At 28.9% G+C, this 24,999-nt stretch overlaps 2 protein-coding genes across 3 annotated transcripts; one reads left to right on the forward strand and one right to left on the reverse strand.

Moving 5' to 3' along the window:
• The first annotated feature begins 1,857 nt into the window (after positions 1 to 1,857).
• LOC101509603 (serine/threonine protein phosphatase 2A 57 kDa regulatory subunit B' beta isoform-like) lies at positions 1,858 to 5,214 on the forward strand. Its single transcript, XM_004497070.4, has 2 exons — positions 1,858 to 3,149; positions 4,433 to 5,214. The coding sequence occupies exons 1-2, from the start codon at positions 2,010 to 2,012 to the stop codon at positions 4,760 to 4,762; spliced, it is 1,470 nt and encodes a 489-aa protein (XP_004497127.1). The 5' UTR covers positions 1,858 to 2,009; the 3' UTR covers positions 4,763 to 5,214.
• A 3,043-nt stretch (positions 5,215 to 8,257) lies between these two features.
• Positions 8,258 to 15,033, reverse strand: LOC101509935 (probable pectate lyase 12). 2 transcript variants are annotated; one of them, XM_004497071.4, is made up of 4 exons: positions 14,708 to 15,033; positions 13,670 to 14,564; positions 13,267 to 13,472; positions 8,258 to 8,636 (listed from the first exon to the last, which is right to left on the reverse strand). In XM_004497071.4, the coding sequence occupies exons 1-4, from the start codon at positions 14,848 to 14,850 to the stop codon at positions 8,384 to 8,386; spliced, it is 1,497 nt and encodes a 498-aa protein (XP_004497128.1). In that variant the 5' UTR covers positions 14,851 to 15,033; the 3' UTR covers positions 8,258 to 8,383. The 2 variants fall into 2 exon arrangements, with proteins under 2 accessions (XP_004497128.1, XP_027189729.1); XM_027333928.2 differs by lacking the exon at positions 8,258 to 8,636 and adding an exon at positions 10,492 to 10,813 and having other exon boundaries at positions 14,708 to 15,015.
• Between the last annotated feature and the right edge of the window lie 9,966 nt (positions 15,034 to 24,999).

The raw sequence follows: 24,999 nt of genomic DNA on the forward strand, positions 1-24,999 counted from the left end.
CGTGTGTATGCATTTATTCAAATTTTTATATTAATATAGTTTTATCTATTTACTGCTATGATAAATAATTTTAATATGATAAAATTATGATATGTTTTTAACTCATGTTATGAGTTTTGTTTTTAAATAAAAACAATATTCGGCCGCATTAATGAGAACAATACAAAGGGTCCAACAAAGGTGGTGCATCTTCTAATCAGACCTCTTCTGGAAGGAGTAGTACACTCTTTGCAAAATATTAGGCTGCATTATTACTGAGACGCCTAGTGTGACTAAATCCAAGTGTTTAAACTGTAAGTCTAGTTTCCAAACTTCCTCAATGTAACGATTTCCATAGGCATGGAAGACTTTTAGTTTCTTCAATACTTCAATCTCTCGAGCAAATTGAAGTCCTAAGATGGCACACGCATTGCTTCTGCCGTTAAATGATCAATGCTGCAAGCAATATAGATCGCCCCTTCGGCTCTCTCAAAAAAAAGCTCTGTATAGTTAAAGCTTCGACCATGTGGAAGAAAGGGAAGGGTAGATCTGGAGTGTTTGGACGAGAGAAGGCTTTGCAGTAAGTTAAGTTGTACTGCTATTTGATTTTTCAGGCATACGAGAAAAGAGTCCAGTTCTCCGCCGTTATGAAGTTTCCGTTTGAGGCTCTAATGATACACCCAAACCTTCGATTATTGCTGGTTGTTGCTGTATCTTCGTTTAATTTGTAAACATGTGGAGCGGTAGGGGGGGTCCAACGAATAGCCCTAGGATGAGAACAAATTTTTTGCTTCGGAAAGTGGAGGTAGGAGCCTGAGGAATGCTTTTCAGCTTGACTTGGTAATTCGACAAGCAATTCCTAGTTGTCTTGATATATGTTCTAACATTTATTTGCTTGTTTTCAACTCATTTAGTATTTCTAGCCCACCGCCCAATTAATGAAGCTAGAGTTTAGATTCTTTCCGCACAAAAAGAGTTTAGTTCCTCAATTTTGATGTCAATTGGAAAACCAATGGTTTCCATAGCCACTTCACATCTAGAGTAGAGAATTCAAAATTGAATCCCTCTTTTATGGAAGTTTTCTAAGGTAGGCAAAGCGTTTTTGTAAATAGGAGAATTTTAAACGCAAAATTATACATTATTAATGATATAAAAGTTTAATAAAAGAGTTCTTAAACATAGTAATTTTAATAAGAGTTACTTATGAAGTAAATTTATCATCCCATATAAATTAAAATTTTAACTTTATTTTTTGAGGAGATTCTTTTCAACATTAAGAAAACAAAATAGTTTTTATATTACATCAAAACAAACCTTTGATTAACGAAGAGAATTGCATTTATATTTTAGTCATTACTCTAAGGGATGTTTATCTTTTACATTTTCATTTTAAAAAATCTGAATTCATTTTAAATAGTTAATAACAATAAAAATTGAATACTCTATTGTATCAGAGAGAATATATTTTTGAAAATGAGTGTTTTGTAAAAAAAAATTAGAAAAAATATACTATCAAAATCGTAAAATAAGAAAAGAAAAAATACCGTTAAAAAATAAATTTATATAAAAATAACTAAAAAAATGGTGAAAGAAAAATTGAATATTGTTTATACTGTTAATTTTTTTTTTCTGATAATATGTTTTTCTACTCTTTTTCGCCCTAAATTTTGTGTGGTATGTTTTGGGCACAACGATTATCTTTATTTTCCATCTGTCATCGGATTTTCTCGCGTCCCAAACAGCTAAACATCTAATTTTCCACTTTTTGTCCATTTTATTTTGTTGTCATCAGTGAACAAAGAAAGAAAGAACAGAAACACCTCCGATGATGCGAGTCATTTTCCGCTTCATCATTCGGCGTTTCCCCCCCCAATTCAACTCTGAATCCTTATGATTTACGCTCTAATTCTTATTATCATTCATAAATATATATATACATCTTACTTGTTTTATTATTCACTCACTTTCAAATAACATTCCAATTTCTAGGGTTCTTTCCAAGAAATTAGGTTTCTAACAATTCGTCGAAAATGTTCAACAAGATCATAAAGCGTGCACACAAGAAAACAGGGAAATTAACATTCCCTGAAAATTCAACAAACGGACACCAATTCTACGAAGTAGTTGTAAAACACGCATCACGTTCCTCCACCACAAATTCAGAGCCACAAAACCTAATTCCAACGGCGGCGCCACCTCTTCCATATCAATCCGTAATCGAATCACTGCCACCACTTAAAGAAGTCGCCGTTTCAGAACGTTCGTCACTTTTCCTACGAAAAATTCAACTCTGTTGTTCTATCTGTGATTTCTCAGACAGTCTCAAGTTCGTTTTCGAAAAGGAAATCAAACGACAAACACTTTACGAGCTAGTTGATATCATTCAATCCAATTCGTTACAATTCAGCGAATTTCAAGAAGAGTTAATCACAATGGTTTCTGTTAACATTTTCCGTTGTTTGCCACCAGCATCACACGAAAACACGGGAACCGAATCGGTTGATCCAGAAGACGATGATACGTATATGGATCCATCTTGGCCTCATTTACAGCTCGTGTATGAAATTCTATTGCGTTACATTATTTCACAAGAAACAGATATAAAAATCGCTAAGCGATATGTTGATCATGTTTTTGTTTTGAAACTTTTGGACTTGTTTGATTCGGAGGATCAACGCGAGCGTGAGTATTTGAAGACAATTCTTCATAGGATTTATGGAAAGTTTATGGTTCATAGGCCTTTTATAAGAAAAGCTATTAACAATATATTCTATCGTTTTATATTTGAGACTCAAAGGCATAATGGTATTTGTGAATTGCTTGAGATTATGGCTAGTATTATAAATGGTTTTGCTTTGCCTATGAAAGAGGAACATAAACTTTTTTTGATTAGGGCTCTTATACCACTTCATAAACCCAAATGTATTTCGTCATATCATCAAAATTTGTCTTATTGCGTTGTTCAGTTTGTTGAGAAAGATGGAAGATTGGCTGATCCTGTGATAAAGGGGTTGTTGAAGTATTGGCCTGTTACTAATTGTCATAAGGAAGTGCTTTTTCTTGGTGAATTAGAAGAGGTTCTTGAGTCAACTCAACCACCTGAGTTTGTTAGATGCATGGTTTCTCTTTTCAGACAGATTGGCCGTTGCCTTAACAGTTCTCACTTTCAGGTATGTTGTTACCACCACATATTTTGCTTTAATTATCTGAAACTTTACATTTGCGGCTTCAAGTATTTGGTTTTTTGTGTGCGTGTATATTGCAAATGGTACAAGAATGGGATATTCTTAGCTTTAGAGGGTTGTTTGCTTTTGATCAGATTAGTTGTAACTTGTACTCCAAATAATCATGTGCATAGAATTCTATTATATCCATATTTTCTTCTTTTGTTTGACAATAAACTTGAAGTGGTTGTTTTTGTATAAGTTGCTTGGATATTGGAATGATATAAATTGCCTACTGTTTTTTCCTCAAGGAACTGAAACTTTGGCTGAGAAATTTAGCTTACATTTTGTCCACTTACCTTAGCAATCTTAGTATGAGGAAAATAATCCAATTTGGGATTGTTCTTTTTCGTTAATGTCTGGGTAGTGATACTTTTCTGGTTTAGAAAAGTGGAACTTTATTGATTTGGTTAAAAAAGATTATGTTTACAACCAAATATATCCGGCAGTGGTTGCTGCCATTTGGGTTTCATTACTCCAGACAAAAAATGAAGAGAAAAAAAAAAAAGAGGTGGAAACGGTAACTTGTTTATGGCATGAAGGGTGGTGAAAGGAGAAGAGGGCAGCTGAGGGATACTAGTGTGAGTGGTATCTAGAGTAGAGGGAGGGATAGAGAGCATTCCTAACATAGGAAAGACAGTGTTTAGTTCATTAGGACTATAAGGCATAGGGTGATTTGATACTAAAGTTGGTTACATCTATATATTTGAGGGTTATATGTTGTTATCAGTCACACTTGAGCAGGCACAAAAAAATAGAATTATCATTATTATTAATTCATTACAGCGATTAGGAAAAAACTACAATCAATTTTTCTTTTTTTGTTCTGTTGATTTCTGAAGTGTAGGCTGAACATTTTTAGCAAATGTGTGACATTGGCTTCAATGTTGATGAGTTTGCTTTTATTAATATCTGGGGATATATACTAAGCTATTAAGTGTCTTAGTTTGGGTTTAGTTGGCTTTTAATTGTTGCTGAAATTTGTTGTGTGTTTTATTGTTTTGTATGTAAAATGTTTGGGTGTGTGACTGTGATTCGTAGGACTTTAGGAAACTGTGTTTGGTTTAGGACCTTTAGAATAAAGACACTGGCCATGCATAATGCTTCTCAGATTTGACTATCTGTAATACCTGTTTTGATACATTGCATCCTTTGACAATAGTGAGTAGTAAAGGAAAAACGTTCTTTATTTTCTTTTAACTGCTCTCTGTCAACTGAATCCATGGCAGGTTGCTGAACGAGCACTCTATTTGTGGAACAATGAGCATATTATAAGCTTAGTGGCTCAGAATCGAAATGTTATATTGCCAATAATCTTCGATGCTTTGGAAAATAACATGAAAAGTCATTGGAACCGAGCAATCCTTGGACTAACAGCCAATGTTAGGAAGATGTTTCTGGAGATGGATGCCGAACTGTTTGAAGAGTGTCAAAAAAATTACTTAGAGAAGGAAGCCAGGGCTGCAGAACTTGAAGAAAAGCGTGAGTTAACATGGAAGCAATTGGAAGCAGTGGCTGCACAGGCTGTTGTGAGAGATGAGATGGTTTTGGTTGGTTAACGGATGTTTTGTTGGGCTGCAACTCTTCTTTCCACAGTGGTGCTTTTGCTCAAATTTTTGCTTATAATCAAGTTAGGCAACTGCTACATTGCTGCAAAATGTAGATTGGAAAGGAAGAAATCATAATTTTATTTCAATTACAGGTGTGATGACCAAGAGGAGCGAATTAACGAGCTCGCAAGTCACATTTTTTGGTGAGCAAGGAATATAGAGGTAGCATTTGGCATACGGACAAAATAGAACAGAACTACCTGTTCTTTTTAATTATTTTATTTTTGGTTCCATCCTTTTTAGTGGAACCAAATGTACTACATTTTTTTTTCTTCACATTCTGTTTTGATATACTTTCAATATGCATAAAATATAGAACATAACTCACATGTTCTATTCTGATATGTCTATCAAAGGCTATGGTGTTGCTTTTGATATAAATATCCCTCCTTGTTTTTTCATTTCATTCCTTATATCCAGTATCATGTGTTAATTAATTGTAAATATAACCTTTTATTTTCATTGAATGGAAGAATGATGTTGATGACTTTGATCATTTCAGAGGAAGAATCTCTTCCATAGATAGAGGGTATGCCTTAGGATCAGTTTACAATTTTACATGACTCAAACCTTAGTGAATTCTTGTTCATTTGTCTTTCTGGCTTGTGTTGTATCTGTTCTCTATTGCTGAATTGGGCCTTTTGGGCTGATTTGTGTTTTGTTTGGCCTTGTTGAAGCAACGTTACCTCGAAAACAAAAGATAGAGGTTGCTGCTATACACCTCTACAGTTTACTAACCAAACCCCTGCATCGGTTACCCCCAAAATATCCTGCAGCTCTAATTCATCTTTATAAAATTAATTTTTAAGATAAGAAATGTTTCTCATTTATAAATTCTTGTAAGACTTATTTTTTGTTTATTTGTGACTTGGGTTTTATTTCGAGTAGAAGACTAGACAAATAGATAGTTTCATTAAGTTTTATTGTACTATCTAAAAATTAGTGTGCATTGATACTATTAATATTTTGACCAATAACTTTTTATAATTTATCTACGTGAACATTACTATAATGTTTGTTAAAATTTATTAAATTAAGAATTTTGATATATTTATTTATTTAATTTTGACTCAAGTAATTAAATATATTATTTTCATAATTAAAATTAAAAATTTTATTTTTATTAAAATCATAAAAAAATATCATTTTAAAATAGACTCAAGATTAAACTCAAATTTAATAGTATTAAATACTTCACTATATTTCTTTTAAGATATTATATGCACATGGAGATGGGAAGATCTTTAGAAGTGGACGGTTTGACAAATTATTTTTGATATGGGGACATGCCATGTTAAATACTTCACTATTAGTCTTTAATTATTACGTAGAAAAAGCACCGAGATTTAATAATGGGAACCGAAGTCGACATGGCATTAGAGCAGCAACTTGATCCACACATATCATATCTACATGTGTTTCTCTTCCATTGTTTCGGTTTTAATTTAGGAAAGGGACGGCTAGTAATTTTTCTTCCCGGATGTGGAACCTCGAAAGATGAACTAACGTAATGTGTGGATTCGAAACTTATTGAAGACTTTATGTAATAATGTTTACAAGTAATCATGCAAGAATTTATTTCTCAGGCTAAATTAATAAGTTTTATTATATTTCATGTTATTCGAAGCTCTTTCTAACATGTACAAAAGGGATAAATGTAGTATGATATACAATTTAATTTTTACCATTAAATATCTGATATTTTTTGAGGTGTTCATTGTGTAAAAATTGAATCGTATTAAAATATATTTATAATTTGATTCAGTTTTTAAAAATTACTTTCGAATCAAGTTTAGTGCAGTTTAATATTTTAAATATGTTTTTAATTAAAATAGGTTTTGAATTAGTTTTTTTGAAAAATAATTTTAAAATTCTTTCGAAAAAAAAATATCAATTTTTTGAGATAAAAACGTTCGATTATTTTTCATAAAAAAATTTCAAAATTCTTTTGACAAATTTTTCTGAATTATTTTTTCAAAAACAATTTTTCGATACAAAAAAATTCAAATATATTTCAAAAATATATTGTAGTGTTGAGATGGTTATTGATTTGTTTTTAGGTTTGTTGAGATGGTTATCCACCTGCAATCCTTTTGGAAGTTGAGATGGTTATTGATTGGTTGAATTAGCGAAAGAAAATAGTGCTCTGGTTCTTGATCTGAAGCATAGACTTAATGAAGAAGAGGAAATGTAAAGAAAAATCTAGTGTAGTGCATTGTGCACAACTTAACTAGCTTCTGCAGGATGGTAATCGCCTTAATTCAATAGTGAAATTTATTAACTTAACAATGGAGAAAAATTTGTTTATATTGTCAAAATTTTAGGTAGGACGTTGTTATTTTTTAAGTTTAAATTTAAGATTTTACAGTTGTGTATGAATTTATGATGATAATATATCATCTCATTTATAGATTAAAAAAAATCATGCATGGTAAAAACTTGTTTTACTTATTAATTTCATAGAATTTGGTATTTGCACCAACACAAACTCTATTTTGACAAAATAATGGATTGAGACAAATTTTATTTCACTAAATTAAAGAGTTCCCACATCTTTTACATACTGTTGGAGATCCAAACACAAAAAGACCTTTTAGTGCTAATGTTAATATGTTCAATGTAATTGTATATAATTTTAGTGACAACTCCTTTAACTAGAAAGTTGCAATCAACATTGAGATTGATTTACACGTTGAGAGATTAAATCATAGACTCAAAATATGGCTAGGATAAAATAAAAAGTACACATGGATAAGTTGAATATGGAGTTTTCATTTTAATGTCTATGTGTCTTATTTTTTCTGTCAACTCTGTTGTAGAGTTCACTAAAATGAAAAAGTCGATGTAGTTGTAGAATTTACTAAAATGAAAAAGTTCATGAAGTTGTTCACGCTTTAGAAAGAAGTCTACCAAACAAAGATTGGTTTAATAAGAATGCCAAATATGATATTTAAGTTTCTTTGGTTGAAAGATCTCCGTTTAATGCAAAGTCAAGCAATGTGTCTTCACCGGTTATGACTAAGATGAATTTGGTTACATGTTATATAATCTCATAGGAAAATGACTTTTTAGAACTTAACATGTAGTGTTCATATAAAACAAAACTATGCAATTACACCCCAAATATATTTTATTATGTTTTATAAAATCAAAAATTACAAAATTATTTGTCAAAGATATCAATAATCATTTGTCGTAGAGAATGCAATACATGGAATGATATTATAAATAGTTAATGGTATTGTCATAAAAAGAAAAATAATTTTATTTAAGAAAACAAAATTTATTGATTTTCTTAATACGTGTTATTAACATTTAAAAAAACAACATAGTACATTAAACTATACATTTGAGGCTATGGCCAATCACATTGCACCGTGTTCTATATAGGTTTCATATAAAAGTTTGAAATGAAACTATGTTTGCGTTTCTAAGAGCTGTGCATAACGAAATATGATTTCTAATTTCTAAACTATAAAACAAATAATCGTAACCTTGACCTTTCTTTTCCCTTTGATAATTTTTTCTTTGGTATCAAAGGGATTGTTTTCCCACCCCAATTGTGAGAGATCATAGTAATGATAATAGAATATCATAGTTGGTGATAGTGTCCAAAATGAAAATAATTAAAAGAGACAAAAAAGTTGAAACAAATACATTTGATTTTGAGTAGGGTGGTGCTTGGCTGCTGCTACCTTTGAATATCATCCCAAACAAGTCTCCATCGTCACTACTGGACCCCCCATTGTAGCCTTTGTTCATGTTGGTGCCTCCAGTTGTGGTCCCACCACCGTTGAAACCGGGATATATATCACCATTATCCCTGCTCAATTATTCAGTCATTAGCACTCAAATAAAAGTACCTTTTTTTTGGTTTGGTAGGCATGAAAAATTAATTATTCTTAAAAAACCAATAATGATGAAAACAAACATTAAACTAACAACAGGAAATAAAATAGAAAGAAAAACGTTTCTTCTAATTGAAGGTAAAAAACAATGACAAACATCTTGTTTTGAGGCCATTAAATATAGGGCACAGTTTGTTTTGACCCTTTAAAATATCAAATCATTATATTTTATACTAGCTTCAATTTGAAGGAAGTAATTTGACTAGTATGAATATTATTACTACCTCTCTCTAATTATAAGTCTCTTTTGAAAAATAACTGTTTTCCTAAATAAGTCTCTTTTTCAATTTTTAATGTATCTTACAAAAATTGTCCAATTGAAAAATATATTTATTTATTTATTTTAATAGAAAAATATAATTGTTTCAACTATTACTACTACCTCTCTAATTATAATTATAAGACTCTTGAAAAATAAAAATTGTCCATAAATATAAGATTATTTTCATATTATTAAATATATTTATTTTTTTGAAATATGAGTGAAATTAACTATACAAAAGAGTATTTTAAGTACATCTATATATATTAAATAAACACATTAAATACGCTATATACTTTTCTTAATATATATGAAAACTACAAAGAGTGTTAATAAAAATGGAAGATGGAGTACTAGATACTTTTATATTTGTTTTTCTAAATATGCTCATAATTAATACTACTAAGTGTAAGATGAAAAACAGAAATTAAATGTATTTATATTTAAAAGGGTATGTTAAAAACCTTCATGCATAAAATAGACACACTAAATATACTATCTATTTTTTTTAATATAGCTAAAAATTTGCAAAATGCTTATAAATAGGTAGGAGGTTATGCGTAGTATTAATTTGTTGAAGGAGCTAGCCTAAGAGTAAGTGGACCTTTGTCAACAGTTTTAATGCTGGACCGTTGCCCCTTTTATTATTGCATTTGCTATTTAATTAAAAGGTGTATTGTGTTATTTGTGTATAAAGACGAGAGTAGGAAAAAGTAAGTGGATCTCAGACGTAAGAAAGACAAGCCTTTTAGCATGTAAACCAAGTGAGCATGAGTCAAAACATCCATGGAAAACAACATGAGATAAGATGCAGTCGTGTTAAAAATACATGGTGACTAGATTCAATAAATTCTAGCAAACAAGTCAAATACAAAATATTAAATTTGGAAGTAGTTTGAATCTCAAAGAGGGAGGTGTTAAATAGTCTAGGGAATGTGAAGAAATAGCTATTATTATGTGATAATCTAAAATGCTGTCAAATAGATGCTATAACAGTGTTGTAGCAATTTTGTATAGCAGAATTTGAACAAAGTGTTACAAGATACTATCACTTCTCATAAAAATAGAAACCTCTTTCTAAAGGAGGTGATTTTTGGTGTTGTATAAAAAAATTGAAATGTCACTTTTATACATACTACAAAATCATAGAAAGGAGGATATTTTTTTTCAAAAGAAAATAGAGAGGATCTCTTTTTGATTGACTTGTAGGTACTTGGAAAATATATTAAAACAAAAGTCACATGTTTGAACTAGTAGAGTGACCTTGGCAAATCAAGATGACACCGTAATTTTGTTCAAATGTAGTTAGTTTTTGAAAAAATCACACCGAGAACCGTCGATTTAAACATGCACTTACAATCATTATATTACTCAATTTGACATTATATTGTATAAAAGGTGGTGCAATTTTCCAATAATGTACTAGAGAATGGTTGTTACTTGGCACATAACTACCTAATGAAACAATGGACTAATAGGTTGCTACACACCATGTAAAGACAGACAAATCAAGCAATAAATAAAAGGTTAACAGCAGAAGACAATATGAACAAGTAATTACAAGGGGGGAAGTCTCTTTCTGAATTCTGATCTAATAGCAGCAACTTGATGAGCTGTGACTAGTTTGTGTCGAATCAGATATGGGCCCAAAAGGGTCCTCAAAATAAATTATATTATAAAAGGTCCTACACTTACTTGCTGGAAAGCAAATCAAAAGGGAATATAATTTCAGTCCCATAACGCCCTCCAAAACATCTGATCAGACGTAAGGCCAGGTCTTTTTCACTCTACCCTCCAAACCTCGTTTTTTTTTCTTCCTATACTACAACCCTGTTTACACACATTCAAATTTTATGTGAGAGAGTTCATTCTGGCGGGTTTGGATTTTATTGAAATACAAAATTTAACATAAAATAAGACAAATACAATACTTTGACGGGAAAAAAAATATTGTATTTTATATAGTATTGTATTTGTGTTTTATTTTATATTAAATTTTGTGTTTTAATATCATTATATTTTTTCTAAGGTCATTGTGGCGGGTTTGGATTTTTTTAACTTTGGATTTGAAATGGTGAGTGTGACTGAAATGTGTTGAGTTATTGTGAGAAATCCAAGTTCTACATTAAATAAAAATGAGTTTATAGAAAGAGGGGACCATCAAATTACAAGTCCATTTTATAAAAATGAAATAAGTTATGTCCATTATAAAAAATCTAAATATGGTATCAGAGTTTCTCCATCGGACTATGGTATGTTGCAACAATTTTGGTATGGACTCTCTGCTTTGGGACTTAGATCCTCTATAACTTTGATATGGTGCAACAATTGTGAAACCTATTACATTAAAAAAGAGAAAAAATTATCTCTAAATTTAATAATCCTCATTGCTACAGTAGAGAATCTAAACAGCTCTTTCTCACCATTGTAAATCCGCTCTGTATTATCTCAACACTCTCACTTGGGCTCTCCAATCTTTATGACTCTCTACTAGTATCTCACCTAATTACCCTTTCTCTTTCCATTGTCTCAATCAGAACTACTTTCTCTCTACACACTCATGTTTAAAGAGGCCAAATAACAATCCACTCACATGCATGATGCACCATTTCTCTTAAAATATGGATTAGATTTAACTTTACCCTACAAAACACAGCTAGTAAGATTAGACAAGCGTTTCATAGTATTTCTTATAAACACTTTTTTAGTATCTACTCACGTTAGATATTTAACTTCTTACAAGTTGTCCCACCCCAAAATAACACTCCTTCACAAACCTTGACTTCTTAACTCTCAATTACGTCTGTCCTATTATGTGACTTCACTTTAAAAAACTTTCCAAACTCTAAGGTGTGTTTGGTTACGAGGTGAAAAAAATTAATTTTAAATAAATTGATTATGTAAAATTATTTTTTTGCTAAAAGTGAGTTGAAGGCAAAATAAATTTTGTTTGAATTTTAAAGTCAAAAACTACAAATTCTAACTTCAAGACGTAATCAATTTTAGAAACAAAATCAATTTTTTCCATGATCTATCGGAGAACAACCAAATATATAAAAAACAATTATAAATCTCTAGAATAATTTTGCATGCTCCAAAAATAAAACCAAACGTAGGCTAAAGTAGAACAACTAACAAAAACTCAAAATGAAAATCACATATTTATGCTTTTTAATTTTCATTTGTATAGATAACTTTCCCTTTCACTAAATTACTATGTAATACTTATTTGAGAAAATTACTTTATTTTAAAATGCTATTGGACATGAAAATGGAACTCAATAGCAGTACCCGAATTTAACTTCCAAGTAGAAAGTGCCTTAGGCCCATGAAAATATATCCGAAGGGATCTAAAGGAAGTTTGTTTTTCAGCTTTCAAAATTAGCTCACTATGTCTCGTCCATGCTCAACTTTATAGTATAAGAGAAAAAGACGAATACAGACAAATGAAATGTAAATAAGGCACTTGCTATTGCCTGTTGGGGCCATCAGCTACACTGAGATTCCCAATTACCTCACAATCACGTGCATAGGGGCAAAAAAATAAAAAATAAAAGTCCCACTTTTCGCCGATTCACTAAATTTGTTCCAACTCCAACCTTGTTTTACTCCATCATTACAATAATTTTATCTTAAAAACCGAGATGTAACATAATCCCATGTTTAGAAAACAACAAGAAGATGAAAGTGGAGCGCGTTAAAATAGAAAAATACGTGGTTCAGCACAATGATTTTGGGCTTAACATAAAAACACACACAGAAATAAAAAATTATTTAACTTTTTTCTTTATTTTTTTTAAGTGTGCATCTAAATAGCATGTCAAATGGTAATGACCCTGCAAAACTTATTCGTTAAAATAACAATAACAATATTCTCTACAGCTTTTCGCAGTACACTACTCATGAACAAGTTGTACCGTTGTGTTTGTTTAGTTGGTATTGTGCTGTACCGCGTCCCTCAACAATAGCATGTGTATTTTTTTTAATAAAAGAGTAAAAAAGGTGTAGGACCATGTGGTCAGGGGGAAGGGACATTCCCGTAAATTAATTATACCGAAAAGACGATACTAACCTTTTCCATCTTAAGAAACTATTAAATGAAAAGACTAGATTAACCTTTCTAATGCCAGTTAATAAGACAGGTAATGTCCGTTGTTAGGGCATCCTGTTCCTTCTTTAGACTATTACTATTATTTTATTTTTGCAATTAAAAAATGTAAAAAAAAAATAGAATAGTGAAAAGTGAAATAAGGACGGTGGTGATTTGAATATAGTAGTAGTACCTGGGATCGCCGAAGACACCGGAGTACATAGTGAGCTGGTCGATTTGCACGACGGATTTGGGTTGCACACTAGAAGCCTGTGCGTACTGCGCACTTAGCCCCGCTCCTGAAGGCACAAAGAATGCTCCATTTACCATTATATCCCCATCCGTCCTCCAATTCCAACCACTCCATTCTTTATCGTCTGTCTCCACGCGCTTCGTCACCTATAATAACCATTTTGAGTAAGTTAGGTTCACGCGCCACCCATGCGAGTACAATAGAACGACACAGCAAGCATATATTCGATCCAAACAGGAGTCAAACAAACAAACAAACAATACATGATATTATATTTCCAATAAAGCAAAATCACTATTCACACCCCCCACCCCAAAAAAGGTGAAATAAAAAAAAGAAGTACCTCTTTGGCGTTTGGGTCGGAGGGAGCGGTGTAACGGTTACCCTGACTGTTAATAGTAGGGTTAGCACTACCACCGATAGCATACATTTCCCACTGCGTAAAATCATTATTAACAACATGAATATAACCCAATCTACAACGCGGCATACGCTGAACAAGTCCTTCACCAAAGTGATTAAACGCAATAGTAACTTGCATTCCTCTATCAGGCAAATACTTATCATTATGACCAAGTAACATAACTTCATCATGATGACCAAAATGGTTGTTAGAAATTGTTATAGCTGTGGACCCCATTATAGCATCAATCAAACCGTCTGTACAATAAGATAAAGAGCAATGGTCGATCCATATGTTACGCGAACCAAATATTGATATTCCATCACCGTCCGATACGCCTCTCCACCCTACATGCGTTGGACTCGCACGTATGTTAGTATTTCCCGAGGGTTTACAATGATGAACGTGGATATTGTGAATTATGATATTTGAGATGTATTGAAGTGTTATGCAGCCGTGCCCGGTGATTTGAACGTTTGCTCCACGTCCGTCCACGGTTTTGTAACTGTTGAAAATTAGTTCGTGACGGAGGTTTATTGTCATGTCGGCGGCGAATACGATCCACAGTGGTTCGTCTTGGATTACGGCGTGACGGAGTGTTCCCGGAACGGGATTCGCTGGGTCGTTGTCGGAGGAATCTGTTACGATGTAGATCTGACCGTTTTTACCTCCCATGGCGGCGCGTCCGAATCCGATTCCGCAATCTGCTAGTTTCTGACGGTTTGCCGCCCAGTTTGTGTCGCACCGCCAACAATCGTCCACTGGATTTCCCGTTAAACAAGAACCTTGGTTCTTTGAGAGTAGTTCTCTTCTCGAAAGTGACGCATTGATTTTCCTGCAACAAAAAAAAATATTATTAAACATGCTTAGAAAAATTTGAAGAAAGAAAAGTGGTTTTTGGTTATTTTTTGTTTGTGGAGTGAAATGGTGGAGAATGGAAGAATGTAGTGTTGAATGTGAGTAGTTAGGGTTACTTACTGTTGAAGTTGTTGAACGACAGATTCAGGGTAAGGATGTTGGTGGGGTAAGGTGAGATTGGAGAAAGTAGTTTTATGAGCTTTGATTTGGGATGAAAAAGAAATGAAGAGACACATTAAAAGAATGCAGCTCATAGGAAGCATTCTTTCTTTTGTTTCTTCAATAATGACTTGTGTGAAGGGTGTTGTTGTTGTTGGTGATAGGGGGTATTGCAAGTTAAGGAGGGAGGGATTTGGGGTTTTTGTTTTGTTTTGTTTGTTTTTTTGGTTACTAAAATTCTTTTTTTGCTTCAGATGTCTTCCTCTTCAATGCACAACAACTTAGGAAGATTAAATTTTTGGGAATTGGAATGGGGTTTTATAATATAAAAATAAACCTAGGTTTTTTTTTTTATAATAATGGTTGCGGTGATTACTCTTAAATTAAAAAAAAATTAGTTGCTTTGTTGGTGGGGTTTTGAGGGTTTTTTAATTTATTTTGGGATGTGTAAAATGATAGATGACAAAAATATAGGGGAAGAGGAGAAAAGAACAGAAAATAATTTGGCTACCTTGGTTCTTGGTTTTTCTAATTCTTACCCTTGGCTGAGACTCTCAATTACTCACATTCTTTGCCTTACTTGTTAGTTAGTACTTTCTAGACATTGCGGCTAAAAGATTAATCTAGTAGGAAAATTGAAGAGAAGGAGAAACATAGAGGATTATTCAAATAGGTAAATTAAGATTTTTCTAATTCTTTCTTTTGAATTAAAATTAGATGGTTTTCTTTTTGCTAATTGTATCTTTGTGTGGATTATAAGATTCTTTTATTCCAAAGAATCCCTCACCTTCACTTTTTGAAAAGGCTTTTATCCGTTTATTACTTTATGAATAGGTGGGAAAAAGATTTGGGGTTAGATACTAATGAACAAAAGAATGCATCTTGGAGTCAATTTATTGCTCCAGGAGTGGAAATTGGAATTGCAGTTCATCACCAAAGATTTCCTTTTCATTGCTCACGAAGAAAGGTAGCAAAGATACAAAGGGGTGAGAGGAAAAAAACAATTATCTTTGAGGCTCGACGTGTAATTTACCGCAAAGTTTTTCTTTCCGTAAACATAGACTTAAAGAAAGTATTAAAAGGAAGTATTACGCTATAAATCCATATAAGCTCAAAATACGTTTTGGAAAATGTTATAAAGTTTCTTTGTTAAGGTTATCATATTTAGAAATATTTTGTTAAAATGTTTTAAATTTTGTGTTTTTAACTTATTAAAACTAAAAATTTGTTCTATCAGAAAAAGAAAAAAAAAGTTTGAAAATTTGTTTGTTTAAAACAAAACTTTTTTTGATATGATAACAGTAAACTATAAGCTACATACTGTAGAATCTAAAAAACACCGTATGAGATGGAAGAGTTCAAAATTCACAGGGGCGATAACACTATGATGGATCAAACATATATTAAGAGTGATTTAGACACACATGCAGCAGCTGATCTTGCATAACCGAGATTCGGATAACAACAATTATTATCTAAAATATTTATAATCAAAATTTATAATATTTATATTGTTTTTTTAGAATTTCACATCTACATCATAACTCACAAATTAAAAAAATTAGAATTTCAATTTTCACATTTCACAAAATTTAGAAAAGTTTTTAAAACTCTATACAATTCAATCAAATAAAATATACACAAATTAAACATCGTGTCACTCTTAAAAATATACACAATTCAGTTCACGAAAATTTTATTCTTTAAAAAATATAACATTTTTCTTATATTTAAATATTGTGTCCTTTTAAAAAAATATACAAATTAATTAAAACAATTCACAATTAATAAATAGTATCACATTATATTATATATCAACGGTTAACATATAAAAGTTTGTTAGTAAATAGTAGTTGAGTTGTTAACTAAAGTGTTAGAGTTTTTATATTCTAAATTAATTAGTTTATCATTTAATATTAGTTAGTTTATCTATATATAGAGTTTGTATTAATTTCTAATATGATTAATGACTTGAGTTGTTATTTAAAAACAATTGAATAATCTGTTATATTAACATTACGAGTTCTTATTATTAATGACAAAAATTGTTGATATTTATTTTTAATATAAAAAAATTATTTAAATAAAAAAATAATAAAAATCTAAAAAATCTAAAAAATAAATTGAAATAATACGAAAATAAAAAACATGCAATTTTGGCTGCTTGGAGCTCCGATGTCAGTTTATAGAAATATTTTAGAAACTATTAATTTAGTAATTTTATAGTTATTATTTCATATCAGAAAATAGAATACAGGATATGATGTGGCTATCTTTCCTCCCGAGAAAATTCGTCACTCCATACGCTACTTTAATCTCAATAGATTTTGGTACGTTTTGCTTGTATATTAATTCAATATAATTTTTATCAATGATAAATTTTATTATTTTTTTAAGGTAAATCTTCTTACAGAAAATCCGGCACTGCACACGTTACCTTAATTTTGGTACGTTGTATTTGTATATTAATTTTTATCAATAATAAATCTTCTTTTTTTTGTAAGGTAAATTTTCTTATTTAAACTTTACTCATGAACGTACTTGAACTCTTTTTGTTTTTTTACAAAACCCATTTAACTCTTAAATTCTAACTAATGTGTGGTTTTGATTCATTGTATATTATACAAATCTTATTTATAGTTGATTTATCATATTACATGATCTCCCAAATTTTTATAAATACTTTTAATAATAATATATTATTATAAGTTTACATTTTCTTTTTGTAAATTTTATAAAATATTTTATAATGGATTTTTTTGAGTCGATACATTGAACCATAAACATCTTTTAAAAAGTAAAATATAAAATAAACTTTTATTAGAATATAAAATTGCTGAAAAATTTATCTTAAATATAATTATTGGTGATTTTAGCTATATAATACAATGACAAACACAATTTCAAAAGTAAGTATTAGTTATTTTTATATTTGTCTGATAATATTAATTTTGAACATATCTTATAATTTATTTATTTTTTGTGTGTATACATTTGGAACAAAAACTATTTACTAAATTATATTTTTAATCTTGGTTCCCTACATTTAATTTATGACTCTGTCTTTCACTGTTAACATATAGAGAATTCAAATTTCACATTTAAAAAATATCAATCAACCAATAATTATTTTAATTTGCAACAAAGTTTTTCAGCTCAAACAAGAAGCAATATTTCTTAGAATTGATTTTCAAGTACTTCTATTAAAAATATTAAATGTTAGTTAAGCATGTATCCACATGAAAAAGTTAAGCAATTAAATTTATTTGTAAAATAAAAACTGTAAGAGAATTTTCTGTCACATGAGAAAAGTTATTCAAAGTGAATTGAAAACGCATAAAATTATGTTAGAAAGAATGAAATTCAAAGAAAATAAAACATTTAAAACCCTGAAGAAATTCCAAACTTGGAGAAAGTCTTAGTATGCATGTGGTATGTATTTAAGATCTGGATTCGATTCATATGTTTTACTTTTTCAGAAGGAGCCATGAGCTTTTGGAAACTTAAAATAAACATTTTATGTTACATTAGCACTACAACATTTTTTTTCTTTTCAACGACGGTTAAAAATATATCAATAACTGTAAAAAAATGTTAGTCTAAAATTTAGATAATATTTTCTTGTGTCTTCAATTTGAGCATTGTTTATTGATTAAAACAACATTCTTTTCATTTTTTTAAACACATTACTTATAAATATTACTTAAACTAAGAGAATAGAATACACTATTTATATATCTTAGAAAACCTTTAAGGAGTTTTGCAGAAATAGTGTTGATTATAGAAAAATGTTGTCCGCTCCATTTTAAAGCAAAATTTATACATATTGCTTAAATATTGAAACTACGATCCACTAAATTTCCGTTCGTGTTTGTCAAATGTTGTTTTATATAATACAATAGTGTCCGTTATTGGGTTGCAAGCAGCCTAATATCACATGCTTTGCTTTGAAGGTCTTAAATGTTGTTATTTTTTATAAAATAATAAAATATAGAGGAATTTTTTTGGTTAAAAGTACTTTTAATCTTTATAAAATTATGATTTTTTAAATTAAGTTTATAATTTTTTTTTATTCATTTCAAGTCTTTATTTTAATTTTATAGAGATTAAAAGTATTATTTTTTATAATAAAAAAATTCAAAATAGATACAAAAAAAATAAAATATTTAAATATTAAAAAATTAAGGATATTTTTTTTATAGAGACTCAAATTTGTTTTATTCTTATTTTTTAATTAAAAATTCAATTTTTAAAATTAAAACATAACTTTAAAAATATTTAGGACGACCTTAATAAAATATGGTTAGCAATAGAATTGCTTCAAATAATCCAAACCCAAAATAAAGAGTTGTTTCAAATAATATGGAAGGAGTGCATGTAATAACGATTCAAAGGCTAAAGAGTGCTTTACTTATATTAATATCCTAGATTTTACGTCTTGTTTCTGGTTTAAAAATCTAAATTTCACATTTATGTTAATTAATTATGATGTTCTTTATTAAAATATATATATATATATATATATATATATATATATATATTTCAATCAAATGTAGAAATGTTGTATTAGAAAGGGATATTTAATTTTTAGAAAGCTGGGAAAAAACAATACAAATTTTAATTTTGACTTCTTTAACAAATATATTAAATTTTGAGTCCTTCCGATGTCAAATTAATAAAGTTAGGCTTCTATGCTTTCAAAAGGATACAATTATTTATATATTTCATTAAAATATTTTGTATTTCATACAATATGAAAGATATAATTTAAATAAAATTATAATAAAGTGTGATTATTAATATTAAAAGGAACTCTATTTTTTTAGAGTTTGTATTAAGTTTTAATAAGTATTGGATTTGTCCTACTTAAAGTCACACATTAACAATAGTTTAAAGAGAGAAAAAATTAATTAAATTTTTACCACAATTTGAATGACTCAACCCAACCATACAATGATATACAATCGATGAGTTAGGTTAGGTTAAATATTTCTCTTATCAAGTTTCAACATTTGACCAGTCTGATTTTTTAATTTAAACTCGACTAAACTCAATGACTTGCGGGTTTAATAAGGATGAAATGAAATAAATACGAGATCGAATTAGTTTCAAAACGATTCGTCAAATAGTAACCCTTAAATATTTTTTTATAAAAAATAAATAAATATAAAGTAACGCATGACAAATCATATATATTTAACACTTGTTAATCAATTAAAGAGCTATAACTTATAACATTATTTTACGTACCCTAAGTTACTGCGTTATTTATTTTATTGGTAAATTATTTTAGAGATAGTAAATCAGTAATAAGATAAAATGATTATTTGTAACTAATTTGGGATGGAACAGGACGAATAATCTGAAAGGAACCCTAAATTTGATCATTTTTTATTTTGTATCTGTCATTTGTAACTTAAGGGTCAGGACGGATTTAAGAAACACGTCAGATCTTATATACCTTACAAATAGGCATGACAACAGAGCGAGGCGGAATCGGATTTCGCCTCCTCCACACCCGCACCCGGCTAATCGGGAAAAACTCGCACCTGCCCCCGTTTTATAGTTGGTGTAAAATTTAGGCACTCATCTCTGCCCGCAATCACTAATATATATAAAATTATAAATTTAAAAATCATATTTATTATAATAAAATAATAATTATTAAATAATAATAAAATTTAAAAATATTTTCTATTGAGATAAAATTATAATTTTTAATATTTAAAAAATATTAAATATGTATGTGTATATAAAATTTAAAAATTACAATAATATTACTTGTGGGGCGGATTCGGATGCGGGTGCGAGATGCATATCACCACCCCCAAACTCGTCTCTGTCTCTGAATTTTAATGTCGGGGAAAATCCGCACCCGCACCCAATTAAAGCGGTTTTCTCACGCCCAAATCAAGCGGGTTCGGGTAGATACCCGCAAATGCAGATTTTATTGTCATCCTTACTTACAAACATGTAATTTTAATTCGTTGGGATCTTTGAACCAAATCAAAATTTTCCAATGATTTTTCCTCATGTTTCTCTTATGGAAAAACTATCACCCTTAAATATATATATATATATATATATATATATATATATATATATATTTCATTTATTTTTAATATCTATCTATTTCCTTTTAAATCTAAGAGTGAAAATGGAATGCTCCCTCGTGTTAACGAAGGGAGGGGTGATCATGTGTACAGATTCCGCGGACTCAGTCATCTAAATCAATTTAATATGTGTTTTTGACTCATCTCATTTAAGTTAAAAACTAGTTCAAACTAACTTATTTAAACTTAATAATGTTTAGTTTGAGTAGTAGATTTGACATTTCAAACTTGTGAACTCAATCTATTTACACAACATATATATTTTTATTTATTTTTTCTATTGTTGATATATAGTTATAATTTAATTATTGAATTTTATTTGATGATTTATTTTTAATTTAATTAACTCAAGTGTTTTATTGTGTTTGTTGATGTGTTTTAAATATTAAATGATATGTTGTAATATAATTTTATGATTGTTGAAATGTTCAAGTAGTTAAAATTAATTAAATTTTTGTTAAAAAATATTTATGACCTTCAAGTTCAATCCGCTCTTAAACAAATTTGTTTGGTTTGATGTAAACATCACATATAAAAAATTCAACTCAACTCAAATCAAATTGATCGCTTTAAATATCACATTTGATTAAAATCGACTGAACCTAATTCGTAAACCCCACTAACTAGAGAAAATCCTCTAAGTAGTGACAAATTTAAGATTAGTGAATATAATTTATTATGACATTTTTACAAAATATTAAGATAATAACTATTTAATACATAAATAAATAAAAGTAAAATCTTCAATATATTAAAACATTAGAACTATTAAAAAAAATAACCACAAAATAAAATTATTTTACATTAATATTTAATAAGAAACTATACTATCCTAGTCCCTACTTATTATGGTTTGGAATTAATCATGTGAGTATGTAACACATAAAATAGTGGTCTTTTATTGGATGCTCAATAAAACAAAGGACAAAACACAAAATATTATACGGAAAAAAATAGAAATAAAAATTGTACACATGCTGGCAACAGGCATTATAATAATAGAGTTAGCTAATTTGTAAACACCTAACGAAATATTAATTTATATTTGCACACTACAAATGCATCTATAATTGCTTTTACCGGCCACAATAATATTATTAATTGAAGTGTAGTTTTCTGTTTTTGATATAAAAAAATGTGTCATTTTCATTCAAGTAATCTTTGACGGTGTGATTTTATAATCAGAGTGCTTTCGTCGGTAGGTCTTGTTAATTTGTAAGATGTAAGGAGAGAAAGGCTTACTCTCTATTCTGGTTCTTATATCATGTTCATAAAGATTCATAGTTAAAGTAAAAAAAAAAAAATTGTTTTTATTTTTTGTCAAATTATAAAAGAAAATTATACATATTAAAAACAAAATTCAAAATTTTAAGTACACAAATATATTTTTTGAATATTAAATTTTTTAAATTTTCTGGTACACATGTATTTTTGAAAATTTGAAATTTGTATACTAGATTTTTTTTTTAATTTTTCACAATAAAGTTCAATTTTGAAAAAATTATTTTAAAAATTTTCCAAAAATTTAACATGGTAAAATAAAAATAAAAAGAGAATAAAATGGATAATTTGTATAAAATATAAGAATAAGAGTATAAATGTAGAGTACGAGGTATAATTTTTATTATAAAAGTGGCATTATTAATTTTTTGGGCCAATATTTCACTATAGTTTTGCGAAGGCCCAATTAATCTACAACCCAGTGACATTACATCCTTTCGAGGCTAAATCACCCAGGCCCATACATGTTTTGCAAATTCCACTCGGTGATTTAATTTTGTTTTCCCTTTTGTATTTGAAATTTTGTTATTGACAAAGTATAGATAATGCTAGTAGTTTGGTGAACTAATTGATCTCCAATCTATTTGATTTTTCTATTTCTTGGAGTTCCTATAAGATTGAATATTTAGTCGTATGTGAAACTATTTTAGTATATTTCACTGATGCAAAAATTAAGAAAAATATCTATTACGTTAAATTTGTTAATAATATTTTTGTATTCTTCACAATTATCCTTCAATCATTAAAAGATAGAATTGTTTGGTCATTTAATTCTTTCAATTGGATTAGACCAATTTTTGTGAAACATAATATAATTTGAAAACAAATAATATTTAATTAAAATATGAAATTAAATATTATTTTTATTTTATCTATAGAAGAGATAGTAAATACTACAATAAACTAACGCACAACTATAAGATTATAGTTTGCGAGTTTGAATTCGCGATACGACTTTCAATCTAATAATATCGTCTTATATCAATTGAACTAGAACTTCAAAATAAATATCATTTTATTTAATATGATATTCATTATTTATTTTTTTGAGAAAATATGATATTAAATTTTACAAATGTATTTTTTTTTACAAATTTCCTCTATTAAAATGTATCTCATCCTTTATCGAACAAAATACTATAAATATAAAATAGCTTTATTCTCCTCTCTTCTTCTCTAATAAAATTATCCTTCTTTTGTTTGTTTGATTGCCATTTTTTGGTGATTATTTTTCTCTTATATATCTTCAATTGTGCTTGTATATTATTGCTGAAATTATAGTTTTGATCGATTTACTCTCACACCTAACAAATAAACCCTACCTTTAAAAAAATCTCAAACTACCCTTCCATATGATAAATAATTATTATTTTCGTTAAATCATGCAACATAAATGACAATTAACAACGCTCAATATTTAGTATATATAATGTCAAACCATTTATATATGGTGTATAAAATTATCAATGTTAACAATGTTTAAAACATGCATTGTGATAAATAATTTTTAGGTCACTATTATTGTTTTAAACATTGTGAACATTGAAAAATTTATAATAACTATTAACATGATATATTTTAATTATTGGAGAAAAGAGAAATAGTGAAAAGAGTGCAAGACAAATATATAAAACTGTGAGAGTATATTTGTTAGGTGTGGGAGTTATACTACCAAAATCCTGAAATTATTGCAGAATGTCCTAAAAAATAAACTTCAACAAATACCCAAGTTTCTAACGGTCTGGTCCATCTTATGAAAATGGGCTTCTCTATTTAATGTCCTTCCTTCACTACTCAGACCATCTTTGGGCGGTGGACCTACTTTCCTATTTAATATGATGTTACTCATATTCAATTTGTAACAAAATATATACCAATTAATTAAAATTTGAGTATTAATCTGGTGAAGTGAAAATTACAAGAATTATAAAATGAAACATATTTTTGGCTTGTTTACTTTATAAAAATATTTTGTATTTTTATTTTTAAATTTGTGTTAATTTTATAACAATAAGGTAGGATGTTTTTGGGATGAATAATTGTGTCTGTTTTCAAAATATTTATTTCTAAAAATACATCATTTTTAATTTGCATTTTATATTTTCTACATTAGCAAGTTACAATGTATACATATTTTAGAAGAAAAAAAAAATGTTTTCACAAAAATGAACCAATCTTAATTTCTGATATATAAACTTTATAAAATAATATATTAAACCTGTTATCCACTAGGGGACATATTTATGCAAGTGTGTACTTGTTAACATGTCAAAAAATATTGAACTATGAAAACAATTATTTGGCATTCCAGAATTACAATTACAATCTTTCGACATCATCCATTTTATTAATTGTCCAAAATACTTTGATTTATATCTACATAGATAACTTATGTTGTTTTTTTCTCAACGCGTTTTTATCAAATCTACTACTTATTTATATCCACATATCATTTATGCCATATATTCCAACCTAAGCTCTATATTTTGACCTTCTCACTTTGTCATGTGGTTTTAGGCCGGAACATGTTTGACTTTGCAAGTTTTGAGCTAGATAAACTCATTTTCAATATTTGACTTAGTCTTTTTGATTTTATTTTTTTTGCAATATTTGATTTTTTTAAATGCTTATTTCACCTTCTTTTTTACCAAAGTTTATATCACTCAAGTAACGAGTCACTATAGTAATTTTATCAAAGAAAAGTTATCACCACATTATCCTATAATTTTGTTGGATATATATATTGTCAAACATTCAATCATTTAATATTATATTTTTTTATATTCAATTAATATACTAAAAATTCACCTAAAAACAATCATAACAAAAAAAAAAAAAACAAATAAACACAAAACCAGA

Source organism: Cicer arietinum, chromosome 4, assembly GCF_000331145.2.
Source record: "Cicer arietinum cultivar CDC Frontier isolate Library 1 chromosome 4, Cicar.CDCFrontier_v2.0, whole genome shotgun sequence".
NCBI lineage: Eukaryota > Viridiplantae > Streptophyta > Magnoliopsida > Fabales > Fabaceae > Cicer > Cicer arietinum.